General features: G+C 44.0%; 1 protein-coding gene across 1 annotated transcript; it reads left to right on the plus strand.

Moving 5' to 3' along the window:
• The first annotated feature begins 6,425 nt into the window (after positions 1 to 6,425).
• Positions 6,426 to 18,891, plus strand: Zbtb8b (zinc finger and BTB domain containing 8B). Its single transcript, XM_026406800.2, has 3 exons — positions 6,426 to 7,413; positions 16,238 to 16,416; positions 18,574 to 18,891. Exons 1-3 carry the CDS (start codon positions 6,426 to 6,428, stop codon positions 18,889 to 18,891), a joined length of 1,485 nt encoding a protein of 494 aa, XP_026262585.2.
• The last annotated feature ends 691 nt before the right edge of the window (positions 18,892 to 19,582 follow it).

A 19,582-nucleotide genomic window follows, 5' to 3' on the forward strand; every position in this document is an offset into this window, starting at 1 on the left:
GCTGGGGCAGTGTCCGCCGCTGCGATGGTCACTTTGTCGGGGAGGCTGCGGGAGGGGCAAGGCCTCGAGGCCCCACCCTCGGGAGCCCTGGACTGCCCAGTAGCTGGTTCCGGAGGTCTCCACCGGTTAGGCTCTGGATAGGGGAGGGTCCTCCTATCTTGGAGTAATTTAGCCTGTAAACTAAAGATGCAGTTGGCCCTGAAATTCTTCCTGTGCAAATGAAAACTCTTCTCTGTGGTTCCCATCCTTTCCATGTGTCGGAGAAAGGACTGACTTTCCCAACCCAGCACAGGATATCCAGGAGGATTTGGGGGAGATCGGTTAACATAGTGGTTAAGGATGTAATTCTAGATTCAATTGATTCCAGGTTTTTGGGTTCCTCCCAGCGTGGACGTGTTATCTGAATCTTTGAACCTCAATTTCCTTCTCTGAGAAAGAGGATGTAATGATAACATCTACTGTACTGGATTATTGTGAGGTTAAGATTAATACGCTTATAAAGTAGTGGTATCATGTTTTGTACTGAACACTTTACAGTAAATGCTAACAACTTAAGTTTTTATTATTCTCAGGTTGCTGAGACGGGAGAAGTATTGTCAGGAGTGGGCTGGAATTCAAGGTTGCTTTAGCCTCTGATCAAAGATAGATGTGTGTCTGGTTAAGATTCCCTCAAGGGCATATGGGAGTTTGTGTTGCAGGTGGTGATATGGAGCACAGGCACTTTACTTGATTAATTTTTCTATTCCTGACATCATCCTTATGTCAATCAGTGTACCCGTGGCTAGTAACTGTTGAACTGGAACCATGAGAAGGTTAGAAAGGGGCTGGGGATGTGGCTCAAGCAGTAGCACCAGGAGCACTTAACCACTAAGCCACATCACTATCTCTTTATAGTTTTTATATTGAGACAAGGTCTCACTAAGTTGCTGTATTGCTGAGGCTGGCCTCAAACTTGCAATTGTCCTGCCTCAACCTCCTGAGTTACTGAGATTACAGGTGTGTGCCACCAAGCCCAGCCAGACACACTTTTTATCCCTAGTTCCTCTCCCCAAGGGTATCCATTCTTAACTCTTTCTCATATAACTTTCCAGAAAAAAATTACATGTATGCTAGAAAATGCAAATATACATATATGTGTATGTGTGTATATACACACATGTGCATAAACTATACATTTTGTATTTGATTTTTTATCTCTTAATTTATTTTGATGATCTTTTCATATAAATGTAGATAGTTCTTATATGATTGTGTCAACCTACATAGCCATCCAAGAGAGATTCTTTAGAGATTAATTAAGTTTATTTGGGAATAGTATAGCATAGCAATGGCAAAGTACATGCCATAGTAAACTTGATATAACCAATGAGATTAGTCAAAGGGAAGTTTTTAAAGACAAAATGAGAAGAATTACATATTTTGAAACAATAATTCTTGGCTGCAAGGATTGCATTGGTCTAATATTAAACAGGCAGTTGTTGGGCATGTGTCCTTGTGGCATTTTGGGGGAAGGTAGCAGTGACCTTTGTGCAAGATTGTGGTTCTAGAAGTCTTTGAGATACTTCTTGTTATCAGGAATTAGCAGGAGATCCCCTCTTTCATATTCTCCTGGCATACTTTAATTTAATTTAATTTTGCTAAGGTTTAACTCAACTTTGCCAGGTATGGTGGTACATATCTGAAATCCCAATGACTCAGGAGTCTGAGATAAGTGGATTGCAAGTTTGAAGTCAGCCTCTGCAATTTAGTGAGAACTTTTCTTAAAAAAAAAAAAAAAAGAAAGAAAGAAAGAAAGAAAAGAAAGGACTGGGGATGTGGCTCAGTGATTGAGCGCTTCTGGGTTCAGTCTCCACTAATACACCCACCCCCACACCCCCCACACACAAAGACTCCACTTTGATTCTGTCAGATTTCACAATTACTTACTATTCTATGGTGTGACTGTAATAACAGTGATTTAACTTCTCTCCTAATAATGCAGGTTCAAATTATTTCTACTTTTGTGATAGTACAAAAATGTGGTAATACGTAAAACTCTGAATATATGATTTGATGTATTTTGGTGACATCTCAACAGGTAAATTTATAACAATGAACTTGCTGTGATAAAAAGTGCATATGTATTTTAAGGATTTTTTTTTTCCTTTCTTCTTTTTCTTTGAGACTGGCCTTGTTAAGTTGTCCAGGCTAGCCTTGAACTGCTGGGCTTAAGTGATCATCCTGTCTCAGCCTCCTGAGTTGATGGAACTATAGGCCCTTACTAACACCCCAGCTTGCATTTTTTTTTCTTTGACAAGTATTGGGGATTGAACCCTCTACCCCTGAGCTACATCCCAGCCTTTTTTATCATTATTTTATTTTGAGACAGAGTCTCAAGTTCCCTAGCCTATTCTGCAACTTGTGATCCTCCTGCCTCAGCCTCCCAGTTGCTGGGATTACTGGTGTGTGCCAGCACACCTGGCCCAGCTTTCATTTAAGATTTAAAAAAATATTTCCAAATCCCTTTCTAAAATGATGCTCCAAATTATATCCTCACCAACACTGGGAATTAGCACATTGAAAAATGTGGTTTTTATCAATCCGAAATGTTTTTTCTCGGTTCTGAGCAAGAATAAAATATAGTATTTAAATATGGTGTTTTTCTGTATCTTGATTTTACCTTAATATTTTAATTGTCAAAGGCAATAGCAAGAACTGCTAAGAATGCCTGGTTGGGTCATTTGAAAAGGTGAGAATGACCCTGCATCCTGTGACAACTTTCAGGGTTGATTTATTTGGGAACAGTAGAATTTTTCATCTATCTGAGAGTTTTCTTCCTTTTTTTGTTTTTGTTTTTGTTTTTGAATCAAGATGTTAACTTTAACTACTTTGGATGAAAAAATTATCAAAATTTTGGTATAATTTCTTTGAGTTTAGAATGAATATAAAAAGGAGAATCTTCTTGATGCCTTAAATCCATCAATTATAGCCTTGGGCTATAAGTTATTGATGTCCTTAGGCCATTTTGAGTGTGTAGGATGGGTTAATACCTTTAGCTAAATGGCCTTAGGCTGATATTTTTAAAATATTCCTTGTTCAACTTTTTGTAACTTTTTGAATTTTCCGTGTTAGTTCTCATTTTTAAGTTTGTCAGTTGATCTGTTTATAGAAGTTCCTCTCCATTACCTTCCTAATTGGTTCTCTGGTTTCTAAATTTATTACATCCCTTGTTGTAAATATGCATAAAGTAGATGTAGATTGCTATTCAAGAAGGTTTCGATGGGTCTTTATGAGTAAAGTCTGTGCAGTTAATATGTAGGCCTCAGGGGACCTAATTTGCAGGTGGAGAGACCTTTTTGGAAAGAAGGGATTGCCTTGTCTTTGGGTTGGGGGACAAACACTTAGAGCTCTATTTGTAGAAAGGTAGTGTGGTTGAAGAGTTGTTAGCAGATCTAGGTAGCCTTTTGTGACTCCAGTAAAGGGAGATGATATACAGTTGTCCCTTAGCATGTATAGGGAATTGGTCCCAGGACCCCAAAGGATACCAAATCCCTTCTATAAAATGGCCTGTAATCCCAGTGACTTGGGAGGCTGAGGCAAGAGGATCATGAGTTCAAAGCCAGCCTCAGCAATGAAGAGGCACGAAGCAACTCAGTGAGACCCTGTCTCTAAATAAAATACAAAATAGGGCTGGGGATGGGGCTCAGTGTTCACATGCCCCCAAGTTCAATCCCCAGTATCAAAAAAAAAAAAAAAAGGCCTAACATTTGCCTATAACCTATGCACATCCATTAAATCGTCAATGTATATTCTGTGTAAATAATTGCTATACGGTGTTGTTTAGGGAATATTGACAAGAAAAAGGTCTGAACATGTTCAGTACAGACACAACTCCCTCCCACCCTGAATATTTTCAATCTGCAATTGGTTGAACACATGGATGCAGGACCCACAGATACAGAGGGCTGACTGTACTTGGTTGTAGGAACTTCTCTGAGCTTGGAGGGTCAGTGGGTAAAGGGGCAGTTATGGTGGTTCTGTGGTTTGTATGATGAGAGAAGATGAAGGGGAGAGCTGGGGGAAGAGGGCCAGCATCTCTGTCTTCATTACCAGGTGGACTTAAACTTGATTTATACTTGTTCTACTTAGCAGTTAAGTTCCTTTTAACTTAGCAAACATACTGTAACCAAAACACTATGCCAGGTGCTGAGGGGCTGTCACGGTGAGTGAGACATGCACATGCCTTCAAAGGGCTTGTATTCCACTGACAGAGAAGGGCCAGGAAAGAAAGAAAGAATAGGAACGAGTCAACCAAAGGTAGTGGAGTTCTGTCAATTAAGAGTCTTTTAGTTGCAAGCAATAGAAAATCGAACTCAGACTAGCTAAAGCAAAAAGAGACTTAATTGGCTCTTGGCACAGCTTGAGCTGGGGCTCAGATGGTGTTCCCAGGTTCCATCAGCTGACTGGGCTGATGTCAGGCTGGTTCCCCTGGTGGTATGGTAGCAGTGTCTCTTACATCCTGTATGCTCACAGAGCAGAGTGCTCTTTTTTCCCCCCCTCCAAAAAACCCAGCAAATGTTTTATTTCTTTTCATTGGCTCTGGCCAAACCTTATGGCCATCTCTGAGTCAACCACTCTGATCAGAGGGTGGGATGCAGTGATCGTAGCAGCCTGCATTGCATCTTACACACCTGGAGCCCGGGGATAGCACCATCTTTATGCAAAGCACATTGGCCAAGAACAGGGAAAGGATGGTTCCCCAGGAGCCTACAACCACACCAGAACTATTAGAATAGGTAGCATATACTGACTTGCCCAGGAACCCACCAGATGTTTCCACAAAGTGGTGATAAAAGATGTGAGCTGTGATTGTACTTGTCAATCTCAAAATCCATATTGAGACACTAGAGACTGAACAGTTCTTTTTAGGTTTGGGGTAGTTTTTCGTGTGTGGTGCTCGGGATTGAATCCAGCTACCACAGAACTACAATCCCAGCCCTTTCTTATTTTTATTTTGAGTCAGAGTCTTCCTTAATTGCATTGGTGAGGCTAGCCTCAAACTTGGAATCCTCTTGCCTGAGCCTCCTGAGACGCTGCGATTTCAGCTGTGTGCATCATGTCCAGATAAATTTGGATATTTTCTGTAATTTGAGCCTTAAAGAAAGGAGAATGTGGAGGTGCAGTGGTGCACGCCTGTAATTAAAGAGGCTTGGGAGGCTGAGACAGGAGGATCGCAAGTTCAAAGTCAGCCTCAGCAACAGGAAGGCACTAAGCAACTCAGTGACACCCTGTCTCTAAATAAAATACAAAATAGGGCTGGGGATGTGGCTCAGTGGTCCAGTGCCCCTGAGTTCAATCTCCAGTGGCCCCTGCCAAAAAAAAAAAAAAATTAAAAATTAAAAAAAAAAAAAGAAAGGAGAACGTAAGGCATAAAAATGTTGACTATGGAGGACCATAGACACAGTTCTGGGTCCTGTCTTTGTTATAGCTAAGGCATCTCCTGTCCTCAACTATCTTGTGGGAAAAATGGGGACAGTGTCATTATTTACTCACAGGGTTTTTACAAAAATTTATAGAAAATATCCACCTAAAACACTTAAATATTACGCTCACTTGCAGTTAGCTATAATTATTTTTGTTCTTCTTCTTTTATCAATTAGCCTAACTGATAACCTCTGATTTTTTAAATTATTTTTTTTCACTTGTTTACTTATTTATTTATTTATTTATTTTTGTATGTGATGCTGAGGCTCGAACCCAGGGTCTCCCACGTGCGAGGCTCTACCGCTGAGCCACAACCCCAGCCCCCGTGGATAACCTCTGATTTTTATTAGATCCCAAATAGTTCATGTTATAAAGATACTATTGAACCAATGATTTTAGAAGTTGTGTTTTTGTTGTTGTTATTGATGATGATGTTCCAGGGATTGAACCCAGAGGTGCTTAACCCCTGAGCCACATCCCTATCCCTTTTTATTTTTTTTATTTCAAGACAGGGTCTTACTAAGTTCTCAGGGCCTCACCAAGTTGCTGAGGCTGGCATTGAATTTGTGCTTCCCTTGCCTTAACCTCCTGAGTTGCTGGGATTACAGGCATGCACCATCATGCTGAACTATAAGAATTTTATTTTATGTTTTTAATGAGCATTTTGCCGGGTGTGGTGGTACACACCTATAATGCCAGCTGTTTGAGAGACTGGGGCAGGCAGATCGCAAGTTCCAGTCCAACCTGAGCAACTTAGCAAGACCCTGCCTCAAAATAAAAAAAATAAATAAAAATGGTTGAGGATGTAGCTCAGTGGTAGAGAGTTCCTGGGTTCAATTCCCCGGACTGCCAAAACATAGTAAGCATCTTATTTGTAAGGTTGGAGTTTATGAGTTAACTTAAACAAAAATCTTGGCAGGGATACAGGCCACTTCAGAGCAGCCGCAGCAGCTGGTGGCGAAATGGAGATGCAGTCCTATTATGCCAAGCTCTTGGGGGAGCTGAATGAACAGCGGAAGAGGGACTTTTTCTGTGACTGCAGCATCATCGTGGAAGGGCGCATCTTCAAGGCCCACAGGAACATCTTGTTTGCCAACAGCGGCTACTTCCGAGCCCTGCTCATTCACTATATCCAGGACAGCGGGCGGCACAGCACCGCCTCCTTGGACATCGTCACCTCCGACGCCTTCTCCACCATTTTAGATTTCCTTTATTCCGGGAAGTTGGATTTGTGTGGGGAGAATGTGATTGAAGTCATGTCAGCCGCCAGCTACCTGCAGATGAACGACGTGGTGAACTTCTGCAAGACCTATATCCGGTCGTCCCTTGATATTTGCCGAAAGATGGAGAAGGAGGCCGCCGTGGCCGCAGCGGTGGCCGCAGCCGCAGCAGCAGCAGCAGCAGCAGCAGCAGCAGCAGCTCATCAGGTCGACAGTGACAGCCCCAGTTCAGGCAAGGAGGGGACCTCCTGTGGCACCAAGAGCTTGGTGTCCTCTCCAGCCAAGGGAGAAGAGAGTGTGGACCCGAGAGAATCCCCTTGCGATGACTGCGGGGACTGCCACCCCTTGGAACTGGTGGTGAAAGACAGCCAGAGTGGAGGCTCGACTGACAGTGACTTCGCCACTCTGCCCAAACGGGTAGAGCCCAAGGTAGAATTCGATGCCGCTGAAGTGGAGGTGGAGGTGGGTGAACAGCTGCAGCAGTATGCCGCCCCCCTGAGTCTGGCCCACATGGAGGAAGCCTTGCCCAGCGGCCAGGCCATGGACTTGGCTTATAGTAACTACCACGTGAAGCAGTTCCTAGAGGCGCTCTTGCGCAACGGTGCTGTCCCGAGCAAAGACGAGGCAGACCATCACTTCCCTCGGGGTTTGGAGGGAAGACCGGAAGGTGCAGGGGTAGCTATGAGTTCCATGATGGACGTCCAGACTGACTGGTATGGAGAGGACTCAGGTGAGCTCCATTAACATTCATCCGTCTCTGCTGGTCATTCATTTAGCATGCACCTTCTGTGCCTTGTGTTCTTCCATCATCGTGTCACCATCACCATTGTTGTTTGTCACTGCCAACATCTGTCACCATCACCACCAGCACCACCATCATTGCTGCCACTACCACCACCACCTGCTCCATTCAGGACATTGTTTCTTCAGGTATCTGTGTTTTACCTCTACAACCAGAGTACAGTCCTCTTTTGGTATACATGAGGGATTGGTTCCAGGATTCCCTCAGATAATAAGTACCCGGTGCTCAAGTCCCTTATGTAAAATGATGCAGTATTTGCCTGTCACCTATAAACATCCTCCTATATACTGTAAATCATATCCAGATTATGGATAATATCTAATACAATGCAAATGCTATGTGAATAGTTGTTATACTACATTGTTTGGGGAACAATGACAAAACAATGAAAAAATCTGCACTTGTTCAGTCACTTTCTTCCCAAATATTTTCAGTTCATGATTGGTTGAATTCATGGATAATGAGGGCATGTTGAGGGCAATTTGTAGATACGGAAAGAAGCCCCTCTTTTCCACTCTCCAGCAATGGGATCTTAGTTAAATCACTGAATCTCTGAGCCTGTTTTGCCATATTTGAGTTGGAAAGAACCGTTCCTACCCTATCTTTCCTACAAGGTTATTGTGAGGATCAGAAGAGAAGGTTGTCAGTATTTTTTCCTGACGTAGGATACTGTGTTCTATTGCAAAGGAGATTTATATGGTACCTGGCACATAGTAGGCACTCAGTATATATGAGTGGTTGAAGTGCTGTCTACTTAAGAATATTTTAAAACTAGTGTTTAGCTCCATGGGAGTTAATTTCTCACATCCTTTGGTAGGTGTATCTGTATTTCAGTGCTGGAGCTGGAACCCAGGGCCTCAGGCATACTGAGCTGCATCCCCAGCCCCAGGCCATTTGTGCTTTAAGAGAATTTGGTTGTTTTCTTGAGCAATTCTGAAAAATGAGTTCACATGTTTAACTCTTCTTAACAGGTAGGATAATCACAAGCCAGCTTATGGGAGACAGAATCAACTGGGCTTCCACTTTACTGATGAAAGGTGACTTCAGAACCTCAAGAAGTAATGAATCACCTTCTAGTTCGACCTTCAGTATTAAACAATGAAAATCTTTTAAATAAGAGGAAATCAGGCCAGGCACAGTGGCGCATACCTGTAACCCCAGCAGGTTGGGAGGCTGAGGCAGGAGAATTGCAAGTTCAAAGCCAGCCTCAGCAAAAGTGAGGTGCTAAGCAACTCAGTGAGACCCTGTCTCTAAATAAAATACAAAATAGGGCTGGGGATGTGGCTCAGTGGTCGAGTGCCCCTGAGTTCAATCCCTGGTACCAAAAAAAAAAAAAAAAAAAGAGGAAATCAATTACATTTATTCCTTATTAAATGGCCATTTTGATACTTGTTAATTTCTTTCTTTCTTTTTATTTTTTTATTTTATTTTTAAAAACATTATTATTTATTTTATTTTAGTTCTAGGTGGACACAATATCTTTATTATTATTATTTTTATGTGGTGCTGAGGATCGAACCCAGTTCCCCACGCATACCAGGCGAGTGCGCTGCCAATTGAGCCACATCCCCAGCCCCTCTTTTTATTTTTTTTTAAAGCAAGAATACCATGTCTGATTAAAACTAGACTTCAAAAACTTGAAAATGCTGCTCTTGTCTTCCAAGTCTCTGGCTTAACCAGCATTTGTTTAAGACAGGGGCTGTTTCAGTGAATATACTGGGGGGACTTGTTGGAATTCCTGTTTCTTCGTGATAATAGCATTTCACGGGCTGGGGGTATAGCTCCATGGTACAGTGCTTGTCTAGCATATATAAGGCCCTGGGTTCAGTCCCCAATACCACCAAATACCATTTGTTCATCCTACAACTATTAACATGATTTTAAGAATTAAAAATAGCATTTCACCATCCACGAGACCCTCATAATCCCCCATGAATTTGGCAAAGGAAATATGGGGAAACAGAGACTGGGAAGGGTTTAGTGAACTCTCCAAACGCAGAACCCGTAATCAAGCATCAGAGCTTCAACTAGAAACCTGGGTTGGCTCTGGATGCAGTGGTGAATGCCTGTAATCCCGGGGCTCAGGAGGCTGAGGCAGGAGGATATTGAGTTCAAAGCCAGTCTCAGCAAAAGCAAGGAGCTAAACAACTCAGTGAGACCCGTCTCTAAATAAACTACAAAATAGGGCTGGGGAGTAGCTTAATGGTAGAGTGCCCTTGAGTTCAATCCCCAGTACCAAAAAAAAAAAAAAAAAAAAAAAAGAAAGAAAGAAAAAGAAAAAAAGAAACCTGGGCTGGCTTTATTCTACTTACTAAACTGACTGAGAAGGTGGCTTGAGGGGATAGAGAATTTCAGTGTCATGATTTTTTGTCCTTTAGCCCCTCTTTCCATAAGCTCAAAGAATATCTAGAAATAGTAACTTGGCTCTGCACCACCTTTATTCAAGTCTGGTCTTGACCAGTATGGAAAGTCAGGTTTATAACTGCAGGGAATTATGGCGAGGAGCTACCTGGGCCTCAGCAGTGCCTGTTGTCACCCAGGTATTGATTTCATTAACATAGCTCCAGAGTAAATTTATTCCAAGTGCCAAGGCACATAGTGGGATTGATTTGTTTGGTTATTCATTTATTTACTCCAATATTTGAGCTCTTTCCTTGTGAAGGCACAAAGCTGTCACACATGGATGCAGCCCTCAAAGAACTAACGGTGTCTTTTTGTGGGGGCAGAGGTACCAGGGATTGAACTCAGGGGTACTTGACCACTGAGCCACATCCCCAGCCCTGTTTTGTATTTTATTTATAGACAGAGTCTCAGAGTTGCTCAGTACCTTGCAGTTCCTGAAGCTGGCTTTGAACTCTCGATACTCTTGGCCTCAGCCTCCTGAGCCATTGGAATTATAGGTGTGTGCCACCACACCTGGCCCAGTGGTGTCTTTAGAGAAGATAAGACATGTTTAGAAATGATGTCATCTCTTCCTGGCACTAAGAGAGAGAGAGTTCTGTGTTCATAGTGGTCTACCAAGAGAATGATTTCTTACTGGGAATCCTGGGAGATTCCACAGACATGGCATTCCAGAGTAAGAGAAGGAGACAGGGAAAAATTGATTTGAGTCAGACTGCAGGAAATCCTCAATGCTTAGTGAGGCTTTATCTACAGGACAGAGGAGTTTTAGGTAATTTGTGAGCTTGGAATAGACCAGATATATGCTTCAGGGAGATTAATTTGGCCTCAACACGAGATGGCATGAGACAGGGCAGGGACCCTGGGAGGTTGCTGCAATAATCACAAATATGCATTGCTCATCCCTGACATAGCAGATGCTGTCAAAGCTAAGGTCCTCCTGTCATCTCATCTCCTCCAGACTCTTCAACCCCAGCTCCAGCATGTCCCACCTCTTCTTGGAAAGTTCACCTACATTGGTTGCCTGCATTGTTTTGCTTCCTAGTGAAGATAGGACACCTAGGAAGTAAATTGGAAAGAAGATGTAGTGATTAGAAATTGTACAGGTATCGGGGAATGTTCCAGACAGGGAGAGCAAAGTGCAAAGGTCCATGTGTATGATCATGCTTGTGAGTGAACAAAAGGGACAGCACAGATTCTGGAGTGGCTTTAGTGGGCTGAGCAAGGCTGAGAGTGTAGAGATGAGGAGGCCGGGTGAGGGTCGACCAGGTCAGGCTTTGCAGGCCATGGGAAGTCCTTTAGATTTTTTTTTTGGTACCAGGGATTGAACCCAGAGGGGCTTAAGCACTAAGCCACATCCCCAGGCTCTTCTTAATCTTTCTTTGGAGACAGGGTCTGCTGAGTTGCTTAGTTGCCTCACTTAAGTTGCTGAGGCTGACTTTGAACTTGTGATCCTCTTGTCTCAGACTCCCGTTTGCTGGGAGCCAGTTCCACCATGCCTGGCAGTAGGTTCTCTTTTGATGTCTCTTTTTCTCAATGAGTCAAGAAGTAAGAACAGCTGCTGAAATTGAGGAGTAGGAGTTGGGGTTTGAGTTTTGAGCAAAGGGAAGGATTAAAATAGTCACTGAGAAAAGTGGAAGAGTGAATGAACCAGGGAGACAGTTAGGATGCCTGGGCAGAACCAATGGATCTTATGAGTTTAGTGGTCATGGATTTAAAATGAGATCAGAAGTCGGAGGGATGGCCCAGTCCATAATCCCAGCTACTTAGGAGGCTGAGACAGGAGGATGGCAAGTTTGAGGCCAGCCTTGGCAATTTAGCAAAAAACTACCTCAAAATTTAAAAAGGGGTTGGTGATGTAGTTCATGGTAGAGAACTTGCTTGCAATAGGCTCTGAATTCAATCCCCGGTACCACAAAACAAACAAATCAACAACAACAAAAAATGAGATCAGAACACACAGTTGTATATTTTTCTCTGTTGGTGTTAAGTTGCCTTGTTTCAGGTATGGACTAGCTAGAAAGCACTGGAGTCATGATTCTCATCACTGACTGTGCATTAGATTTGGAGGGGCACTTTAAAAATATGATGCTAGCCAGGCTCAGTGATGCAAGCCTGTGATCCCAGTGACTTGGGGTGGTGGTGAGGCAGGAGGATTGCAAGTTTGGGGCCAGCCAGGCTTAGCAACTTAGTGAGGCCCCGTATCAAAAAATAAAAAGAGCTGGGGATGTAGTTCAGTGGTTAAGTACCCCTGGATTCAATCCCCACTACCCCCCCCATCCCCAAAAAAGATGCTGGACTTGTAGCTCAATAGTAGAGCACTTGCCTAGCATCTGTGAACTCTGGGTTTGATCTCTAGCAACACACACACACACACACACATATAAATATTTTGTTTAGTTGTAAATGGACACAATACCTTTATTTTGTTTGTTTATTTATTTTTATGTGGTGCTGAGGATCGAACCCAGTACCTCACCTGTGAGGCAAGTGCTCTACTGCTGAGTCCTAGCCCCAGCCCCAGCCCCTGGACATCAGTTTATTTTTAAGTGTTCCAGGTAATTCTGATATGTAGGTAAGTTGCACCCTGGGATCTGTTGGTTGTCTAGGATCAGGGCGCTGAGGTGGGTAGAGAACAAAGGTCTGGAGAAGAGGAGATGAAGTCAAGGGACAGAAAGGCCAGGGTGTTAGAAGGGTGGTTTTCAGTATTCGCGCCAAGGATTAAACCGAGAGTTGCTGAAGGCCGGGTGTTTGCAACTTTAAAGGATGGGATGGCCTAGGGCTGGGTGACCCTAAGAGAGGGGCAGAAGTGGGATCATCTGATGACAAGAGTTTCAGGGGTCTCAGGGCTTAAGGAAGGAGGCAGAGACAGTGTGAAAAGGGCAGTGAAGCACAGGAGGCCCCTCCCCGCCTCTGACCCAGGGGCAGCAGGTGCTCAGCGGGGAGCATGGGCTCAGCCCAGGCAGCCATTCCAGTCCATGGAGGACTCTCCAACCTGTGTCCTTCCCCTCCCCCCCAGCTCCAGATTTACCTGTCTGACCTGGGCATCCCCATGTGGACACTCTGCACATACCTCAAACAGTGAAATCCAAGCAGACGCTTCTTCCTGCACCTGCTCTCCTCCCGTGTTCCCTGCCAACTCCGCCATCCTCCACTAAGCCGCCCACCCACAATCTGTGTCATAATTTAGAGCCTTTTCTTTCCCTGGTCCCCACCTGCAAGGTGGTCATCAGGGCTGCTGGTTTTCCTTCTCCTCAGTTGTCCACCCCAGGACCACTGTTTTAGTTCATGGCATCTCTCATGCAGACCTGCATCCCCTCCCACTTGGAATTCCTACCTTTAATCTTGCCTCTCTTAAATCTTTCCTCTGAACTGTTTCCAGAGGGATCTTTTAAAATTAAACCTGGCCAGATGCAGTGTCCTATGCCTGTAATCCCAGCAGCTCCAGAAGCTGAGGCAGGAGGATTGCAAATTCAAAGCCGGTATCAGGAACTTAGCAAGGCCCTAAGCAACTCAGTGAAACCCTGTCTCTAAATCAAATATAAAAAACGGTCTGGGGATGTGGTTCAGTGGTTGAGTGTCCTGGGTTCAATTCCCCCCCCCCAAAAAAAAAAAAGTCAAATCTGACCATGAAAAATCTGATCATATACCTGCCCTGCCTAAAATCATAGATGTTTATAGAGCAAAGTTCCAGTTCCTTAACCTGTCAGCTCCACCAGGACAGGTAGTTTTGTCTCTTAATGTTCACTGTTGTGTCCCCAGGGCCTAAGACAAAGCCTTACACATAGTTGGTACTCAGTGTAAATTTGCTGAATAAACAAATGAATGAAACCATGACAGTCTGGCTCTTGCCTCTTCCTCAGCCTCATTCCTAATTCCCCTTCTCATACTCCATATGATCATTAATCTCTATGCTTGAGCATGTGTTCTTCCTCTACCTGGGATCCCTTTATCTGGAACTTCTGGTGAACTCATTCATCCTTCAAAACCTTGCTCAAAGGTCACCTCTTCTCTGGAATCGCCTCTGAATTCCTAGAGAGAATCATGACTTTCTTATCTATATTTCTTCAACACTTTGAACTTTACATGTGTTACATGGTATTGTATAGGTATATTCACATGTCTGGAAACACGGCACCTAGGACGTAATATGCATTCAAGGGAACTGTTATTGCACTGGGAAGTTAGATTATGAACGAGAATGGAAAGTACTGAGATAATTCATACCTTTCTGATGAAGAAATGGTTAACAGTTTCCCATCCCACCCCCAGGACTTATACTGGGCCCATTTTACTTTATGTTCCTGTAGATAATCAAGGGTATAGTCCAAGACCAAGCTGAGGGGGTCTGCACAACGCCAAAGGCATTTGGCAGGAAGATGAACTATGAGCTGCTGCTTTTATCCCAGGAAACAGATTATCACTCCTATTTCACGGGTATCTCAGGACCTACAGTGTAATCAGTAAGAAAGATCGTAGTCCACCCTATGTATGGTGTTGAGCTATGAGGTGCTGCTTTATCTTAGGAAACAGATTTTTAGAGTCCCCATATAGTTTGCAAAATGTTAGGCATTATCAGGGTGGGAACCAGAAACTGAAGAGAATATATCCACCCCTCCACCAAAAGATGTTGGGCTCTCCCTTGGAATTCCCGTGCTATATTTTTGTGGCAGCTGGAGAAGAGTTAGGTCTCCTGAGGTGGTCCCAGAGACAGAGTTACTACAGTGTTGAGAGAGACCACAAGAGCCAAAGAAATGATGATGATAGGGCTGGGGTTGTGGCTCAGCGGTAAAGCGCTCGCCTAGCACGTGCGAGGCCCTGGGTTCGATCCTCAGCACCACATAAAAATAAATAAATAAAATAAAGGTATAAAAATTATTAAGAAAAAGAAATGATGATGATGGCAAAATGGCTAATATTTATGAGTGCTTGCTATGTACCAGGTGCTGCACTTTAGGTGTTAAATTTCATTTCATTCTTATCACAATCCAATGAGGTGGGAATGATAGTCATAACCTGTTTTACAGATGAGGAAAGTAAGGCACAGAGAAGTTGAGTGAGAAGTCCAAGGGCACACAGCTAATAGTTGATAGAACCAGGACTTAAACCCAGCTTTCTCTACCCAAAACGTTTGAGTCCCCAGTGTCCCCATGGATATGATAACCAAAGTTGTGAATCCTGAAGGGCACAAATAGAAGGAACAAATCTCAGAATACTGCAGTAATTGCAACTCAGAAGACCTGAGAGGAACCGTTTTTATATGTGTGACAACCATGACATCACCTTACTGGTTGTATAAGCAAGGTGGGGAAAAAATGTAGGAGCAAGGTTTAAGTGTATTCCGGGGTATTTGATGATTTCAGATATATTGAGTTAATATGAATTTCAAACAATTTAAGGTCTGCATTCTAGCAGACCTCTTCTACATATTCCTGGAAGATATCCTTAGGAACTGTTGTCCATATTCCTGGAAGATATTCTTAGGAACTGTTGTCCAGGCATGAATTCTGATCCAGAAGTCTGTTCCTCCTTAGGATTTTTTCAGTTTTGAAGATAATGAGATAATTCAGAGTCTGTCTTCTTCTCAAGCTACTATAACAAAGTATAAGGGACCAGGTGGCATAAACAGCAGAAATGTATTTTCTCACAGTTGGAAGGCTTGAAGTCCAAGGTGGAGGTGCAGGCAAAGTTGGTTTCTGGTGAGGCCTCTCTTCTTGGTTTGCAGATGGTTGTTCCCACAGTGTCCTCACACAGGCTTGTGTGTGCTCTAGGGTAGGGAGAGGAGACCAGAATAAGGGGGAGAGAGAGAGACTGAGAGCTCAGTCATTTCCAGCGTCTTCTCTTACAGGGCCTCCAGACCTATCATTTAAGCACCACCCTTATGAGCTCTTTTAACATGAATTACCTCCTTAAAGGCCTTATCTCCAAATACAGTCAGTTTAGGGGTTAAGCCTTTAAGGTATGAATTTGTGGGGGGACACGGTACAGTCCCTAACAAGGTCTCACCATCTCAAAATGAAATCAAACAGAATAGACACACCAGAGGGAGTATGTTTCAGGAAGCATCTCCAGCTCTCCACGTGAAGATACCTGTGTCCTGGGATGTATTTCTGACTGTGAGTCACAGAGAAGTGTGAGAGCTGTGTCTGTGGCGGTTCCTGCAACCTAGTGTCAGAAGCCCATTTTACGTCTAGCTCATTGGGAGCCAGAGCTGGAGTGAGGCTGGTGTTTTGATACCCTCCCTGTGTGTCTGGGCTGGTGGAATCCCCTAGCTCAGGATCCCATCCATCAGAGGGTGGCCAGGGTTTCCACGGCTTACAGTACCGCTAAATCAATCCATTGGGTTCTACAGGTGACGTGTTGGTCGTCCCCATCAAGCTGCACAAGTGTCCTTTCTGCCCTTACACTGCCAAACAGAAGGGCATCCTCAAGCGGCACATCCGCTCGCACACTGGCGAGCGGCCCTACCCGTGCGAGACCTGCGGGAAGAGGTTCACCAGGCAGGAGCACCTGCGGAGCCACGCCCTGAGCGTAAGTGCCCCGCCCCAGGGCTCTTCTGGCAGGGGCAGCTCCTGATATTACGTAATGGAAGGGTAAAGCAGCTTGTCTTTCCCTTCTCTGTCCTCTGAGGGATTGTCAGAGAATTTTGAACATATTTCTCCTACTGAATTAAAGCTGGGCTGGTAGCACTTAGAGAAAACTAGAACACAGACGATAACAGACTGGTTTTCTTTCCTTCCTTCCTTCCTCCTCTTTCTTTCACTCTCCCGCGCCTCCCAGACCCCTTTCTGCTGGGAACTGAACCTAAGGGCACTTTGTCATTGAGCCACATCCCCATTAGGGCCTTGCTACACAGACTAGTTTTCTACAGAGAGAGTAAAGGACTTTTCGATCCTGCTTAGGAATGGTTGTCAAAAGACAGAGAACAACAGGGCTTGGACAGGGAAGTGGGGATCTTCCCTCTGGTGTGATCCCAGAGATAACCTGCATCCTCAGTTTCCCCTGGGGGTGGGGGAGGGGTGTGTTACCATGTATAAGGCTACCTGTAGGCAGCAAAGAGAGCTTCAACCCAAAGGTACCTCTCTTCTATCTAGCTGCCCCTAGGATTCTATTTTCATGTGAGCTGGTGATTCCCACCAGCCACAGAACCTTCCAGCCATTTAGAAAGTCTCTGCATTTATGGTCATCTCTGAGCAAGGTAGTTAATCTTTGGAAAAGCCAAAATAAGGCCAGGGAATGTAGCTCAGTGGTAGAGCGCTTGCCTAGCATGTACAAGGCCCTGCATTCCATCCCCAGCACTGCCCCCCCACCAAAAAAAAAAAAAAAGAATGTGAGCCGAGTGCAGTGGTGCACACCTGTAATCCTAGCGACTTTGGAGGCTGAGACGGGAGAATCGCGAGTTCAAAGCCAGCTTCAGCAATGGTGAGATGCTAAAGCAACTCAGTGAGACCCTGTCTCTAAAAATTATACAAAATAGGACTGGGGATGTGGCTCAGTGGTCGTGTGCTCCTGAGTTCAATCCCTGGTACCCCCGCCCCCCCCCAAAAAAAAAAGAATGTAAAAACCCATAGAATGAGATAAAATCTCTGCAAGGCACATGTTTGGTAAGGGTCTGAAAAATTTAAAGAACTCTTACAATGAAACAAAAAAGGCATAATTTAGTTAAACATGGTCAAAGAATTTGAGTAGGTATTTCTCTAATAAAAAGACATGCAAATGGCTGATGAGCACCTGTAAAGATGCTCACCATTATTACTTATAGGGTAAATGCAAATCAAAGCCAACGTGAGATGCTACTTTACACCCACTAGATGCTATCATTGTTGGTTGTCTTTATCAGTCTTTCTTGTCCCTCTCTGTTGTATGTATCCTGGTTCTCAGAGCTGCTGTACCCTGGAGTCCCTATAGAGTGCACACATTATAAAGACATTACCTGGGGCTCGGGATATACTTCAGTTGGCAGAGTGCTTGCCTCAAATGTACAAGCCCTGGGTTCAATCCCCAGCACCACCAAAAAAAAAAAAAAAAAAGATATTTCCTTATACAGAGGGAGTGACACATACCTGTAATCCCAGCTCCTCGGGAAGCTGAGGCAGGAGGATGGAAAATTTAATGCCACCCTGAGCAACTTAGCAAGACCGTGTCTCAAATTTTTAAAAGATAAATAAAAAGAGCCAAGGGTTCAGCTCAGTGATGGAGTGTTTGCCCAGCACATGCAAGTCCCTGAGTTCAATCCCTAGCATCAATCCTAATCAGTTCATTGAATGCCCTTTATGTGCCAAGAACTAGGAATTCAGTAATGAATGAGATAGCTTCTGTCCTTGCCCCTTAGAGCCTACAGTCTACTGAATTTTGTCAATGATTTATGAGGCATACAACAAAGGAAGAAGCAGAGGTGAGAATATATAGTTGGGGACCCTAAGCTGGCTCAGAGCATCAGGGACAACTTTCTTGAAAGGCATTAGGGAAGAGCGAGGAGCTGGAGATGGGAAGGGGGAACACTCCACACACATCCAGTGGTCCTGGGGTGGAAAGGACCTCGGTGAGACTGAGACTCTGCAGAGAAAGCAAGGGGGAGAGGACATGAAGTGAGGGTGGAGGTCAGGCAGGGGCCAGATCACATGGGGCCTGTGGACCGTGGCTCAACCCCTTTTCTGTGATATTTACTGTGTCTTTTTGTGATCATAGGTGCACAGATCTAACCGCCCAATCATCTGCAAGGGCTGCAGAAGAACCTTCACTAGCCACCTTTCTCAGGGGCTGCGGCGCTTCGGGTTGTGTGACAGCTGCACCTGTGTTACGGACACTCATGATGACGATGACGATTTGATGCCCATCAACCTTAGCCTTGTGGAGGCGTCATCTGAAAGCCAAGAGAAGAGTGACACAGACAATGACTGGCCAATCTATGTGGAGTCTGGCGAGGAGAACGACCCCACCGGAGAAGATTCTGATGACAAACCACAAATTCGATCCAATGCATCAGAGCGGGAGACACTGACATAGCAATAAATGGGTGGGGAAGACATCTTAGAATGCATTCTTGCTCATTCTGCGGCAAAAGTCCCCATTGGTTCAATATTGTGCAACCCTGGGAGGAACTTTTTTTTTTTTCATTGTGATTATAATTGCATTTTTGTTAGGCTACCCGGTAGAGGCCAAATTTTTTTATTTAAGACTGATAACTTTAAAAATTTTATTTTTATTTTATTCATTTATTTATATGTGGTGCTGAGAATCGAACCCAGTGCCTCACATATTTGAGGCAAGTGCTCTACCACTAAGCCACAACCCCAGCCCAAGACTGATAACTTTTTAGTGTGGTACCCTCCATTTCTGAAGGCTTTGCTGACCACTCCTTAATTCTAAGTGAATTGAGGGTAGCCCAAAGTTTTCCTGTTTTTCCTGCTGTGCATCCAACCTCTGGTTAAGAGGAAGATAAGAAAATCCAGATGCTTGTTTTCACATTGTCCCAATCCTCTGCATCCCTTTTTTAACATCCTTTTTCTCCAGTAGGCAAGACTACATTAAGTCTTGGAATCAGTCTTCCCTTTGTCAAGCCTGTCCTAAAGATTTCCACATTTTAATTTTCTGGCAATGTATTAAAGGGAATGTTTCTTTGATATAAAAAAGACTGACTGAATGATCATAAAAGGTACTCCAAAACTATAGTCTTAAAGACTGGGAGTATTTATGT

Source organism: Urocitellus parryii, chromosome 11, assembly GCF_045843805.1.
Source record: "Urocitellus parryii isolate mUroPar1 chromosome 11, mUroPar1.hap1, whole genome shotgun sequence".
Lineage (NCBI taxonomy): Eukaryota > Metazoa > Chordata > Mammalia > Rodentia > Sciuridae > Urocitellus > Urocitellus parryii.

Bases quoted from the DNA above. Each gene is read 5' to 3' on its own strand.
- Zbtb8b (XM_026406800.2), top strand. From the start codon at position 6,426: ATGGAGATGCAGTCCTATTATGCCAAGCTCTTGGGGGAGCTGAATGAA. The intron at 7,414-16,237 runs GTGAGCTCCATT...TGGGTTCTACAG, and splicing joins CTGGTATGGAGAGGACTCAG to GTGACGTGTTGGTCGTCCCC. The intron at 16,417-18,573 runs GTAAGTGCCCCG...TTGTGATCATAG, and splicing joins TGCGGAGCCACGCCCTGAGC to GTGCACAGATCTAACCGCCC.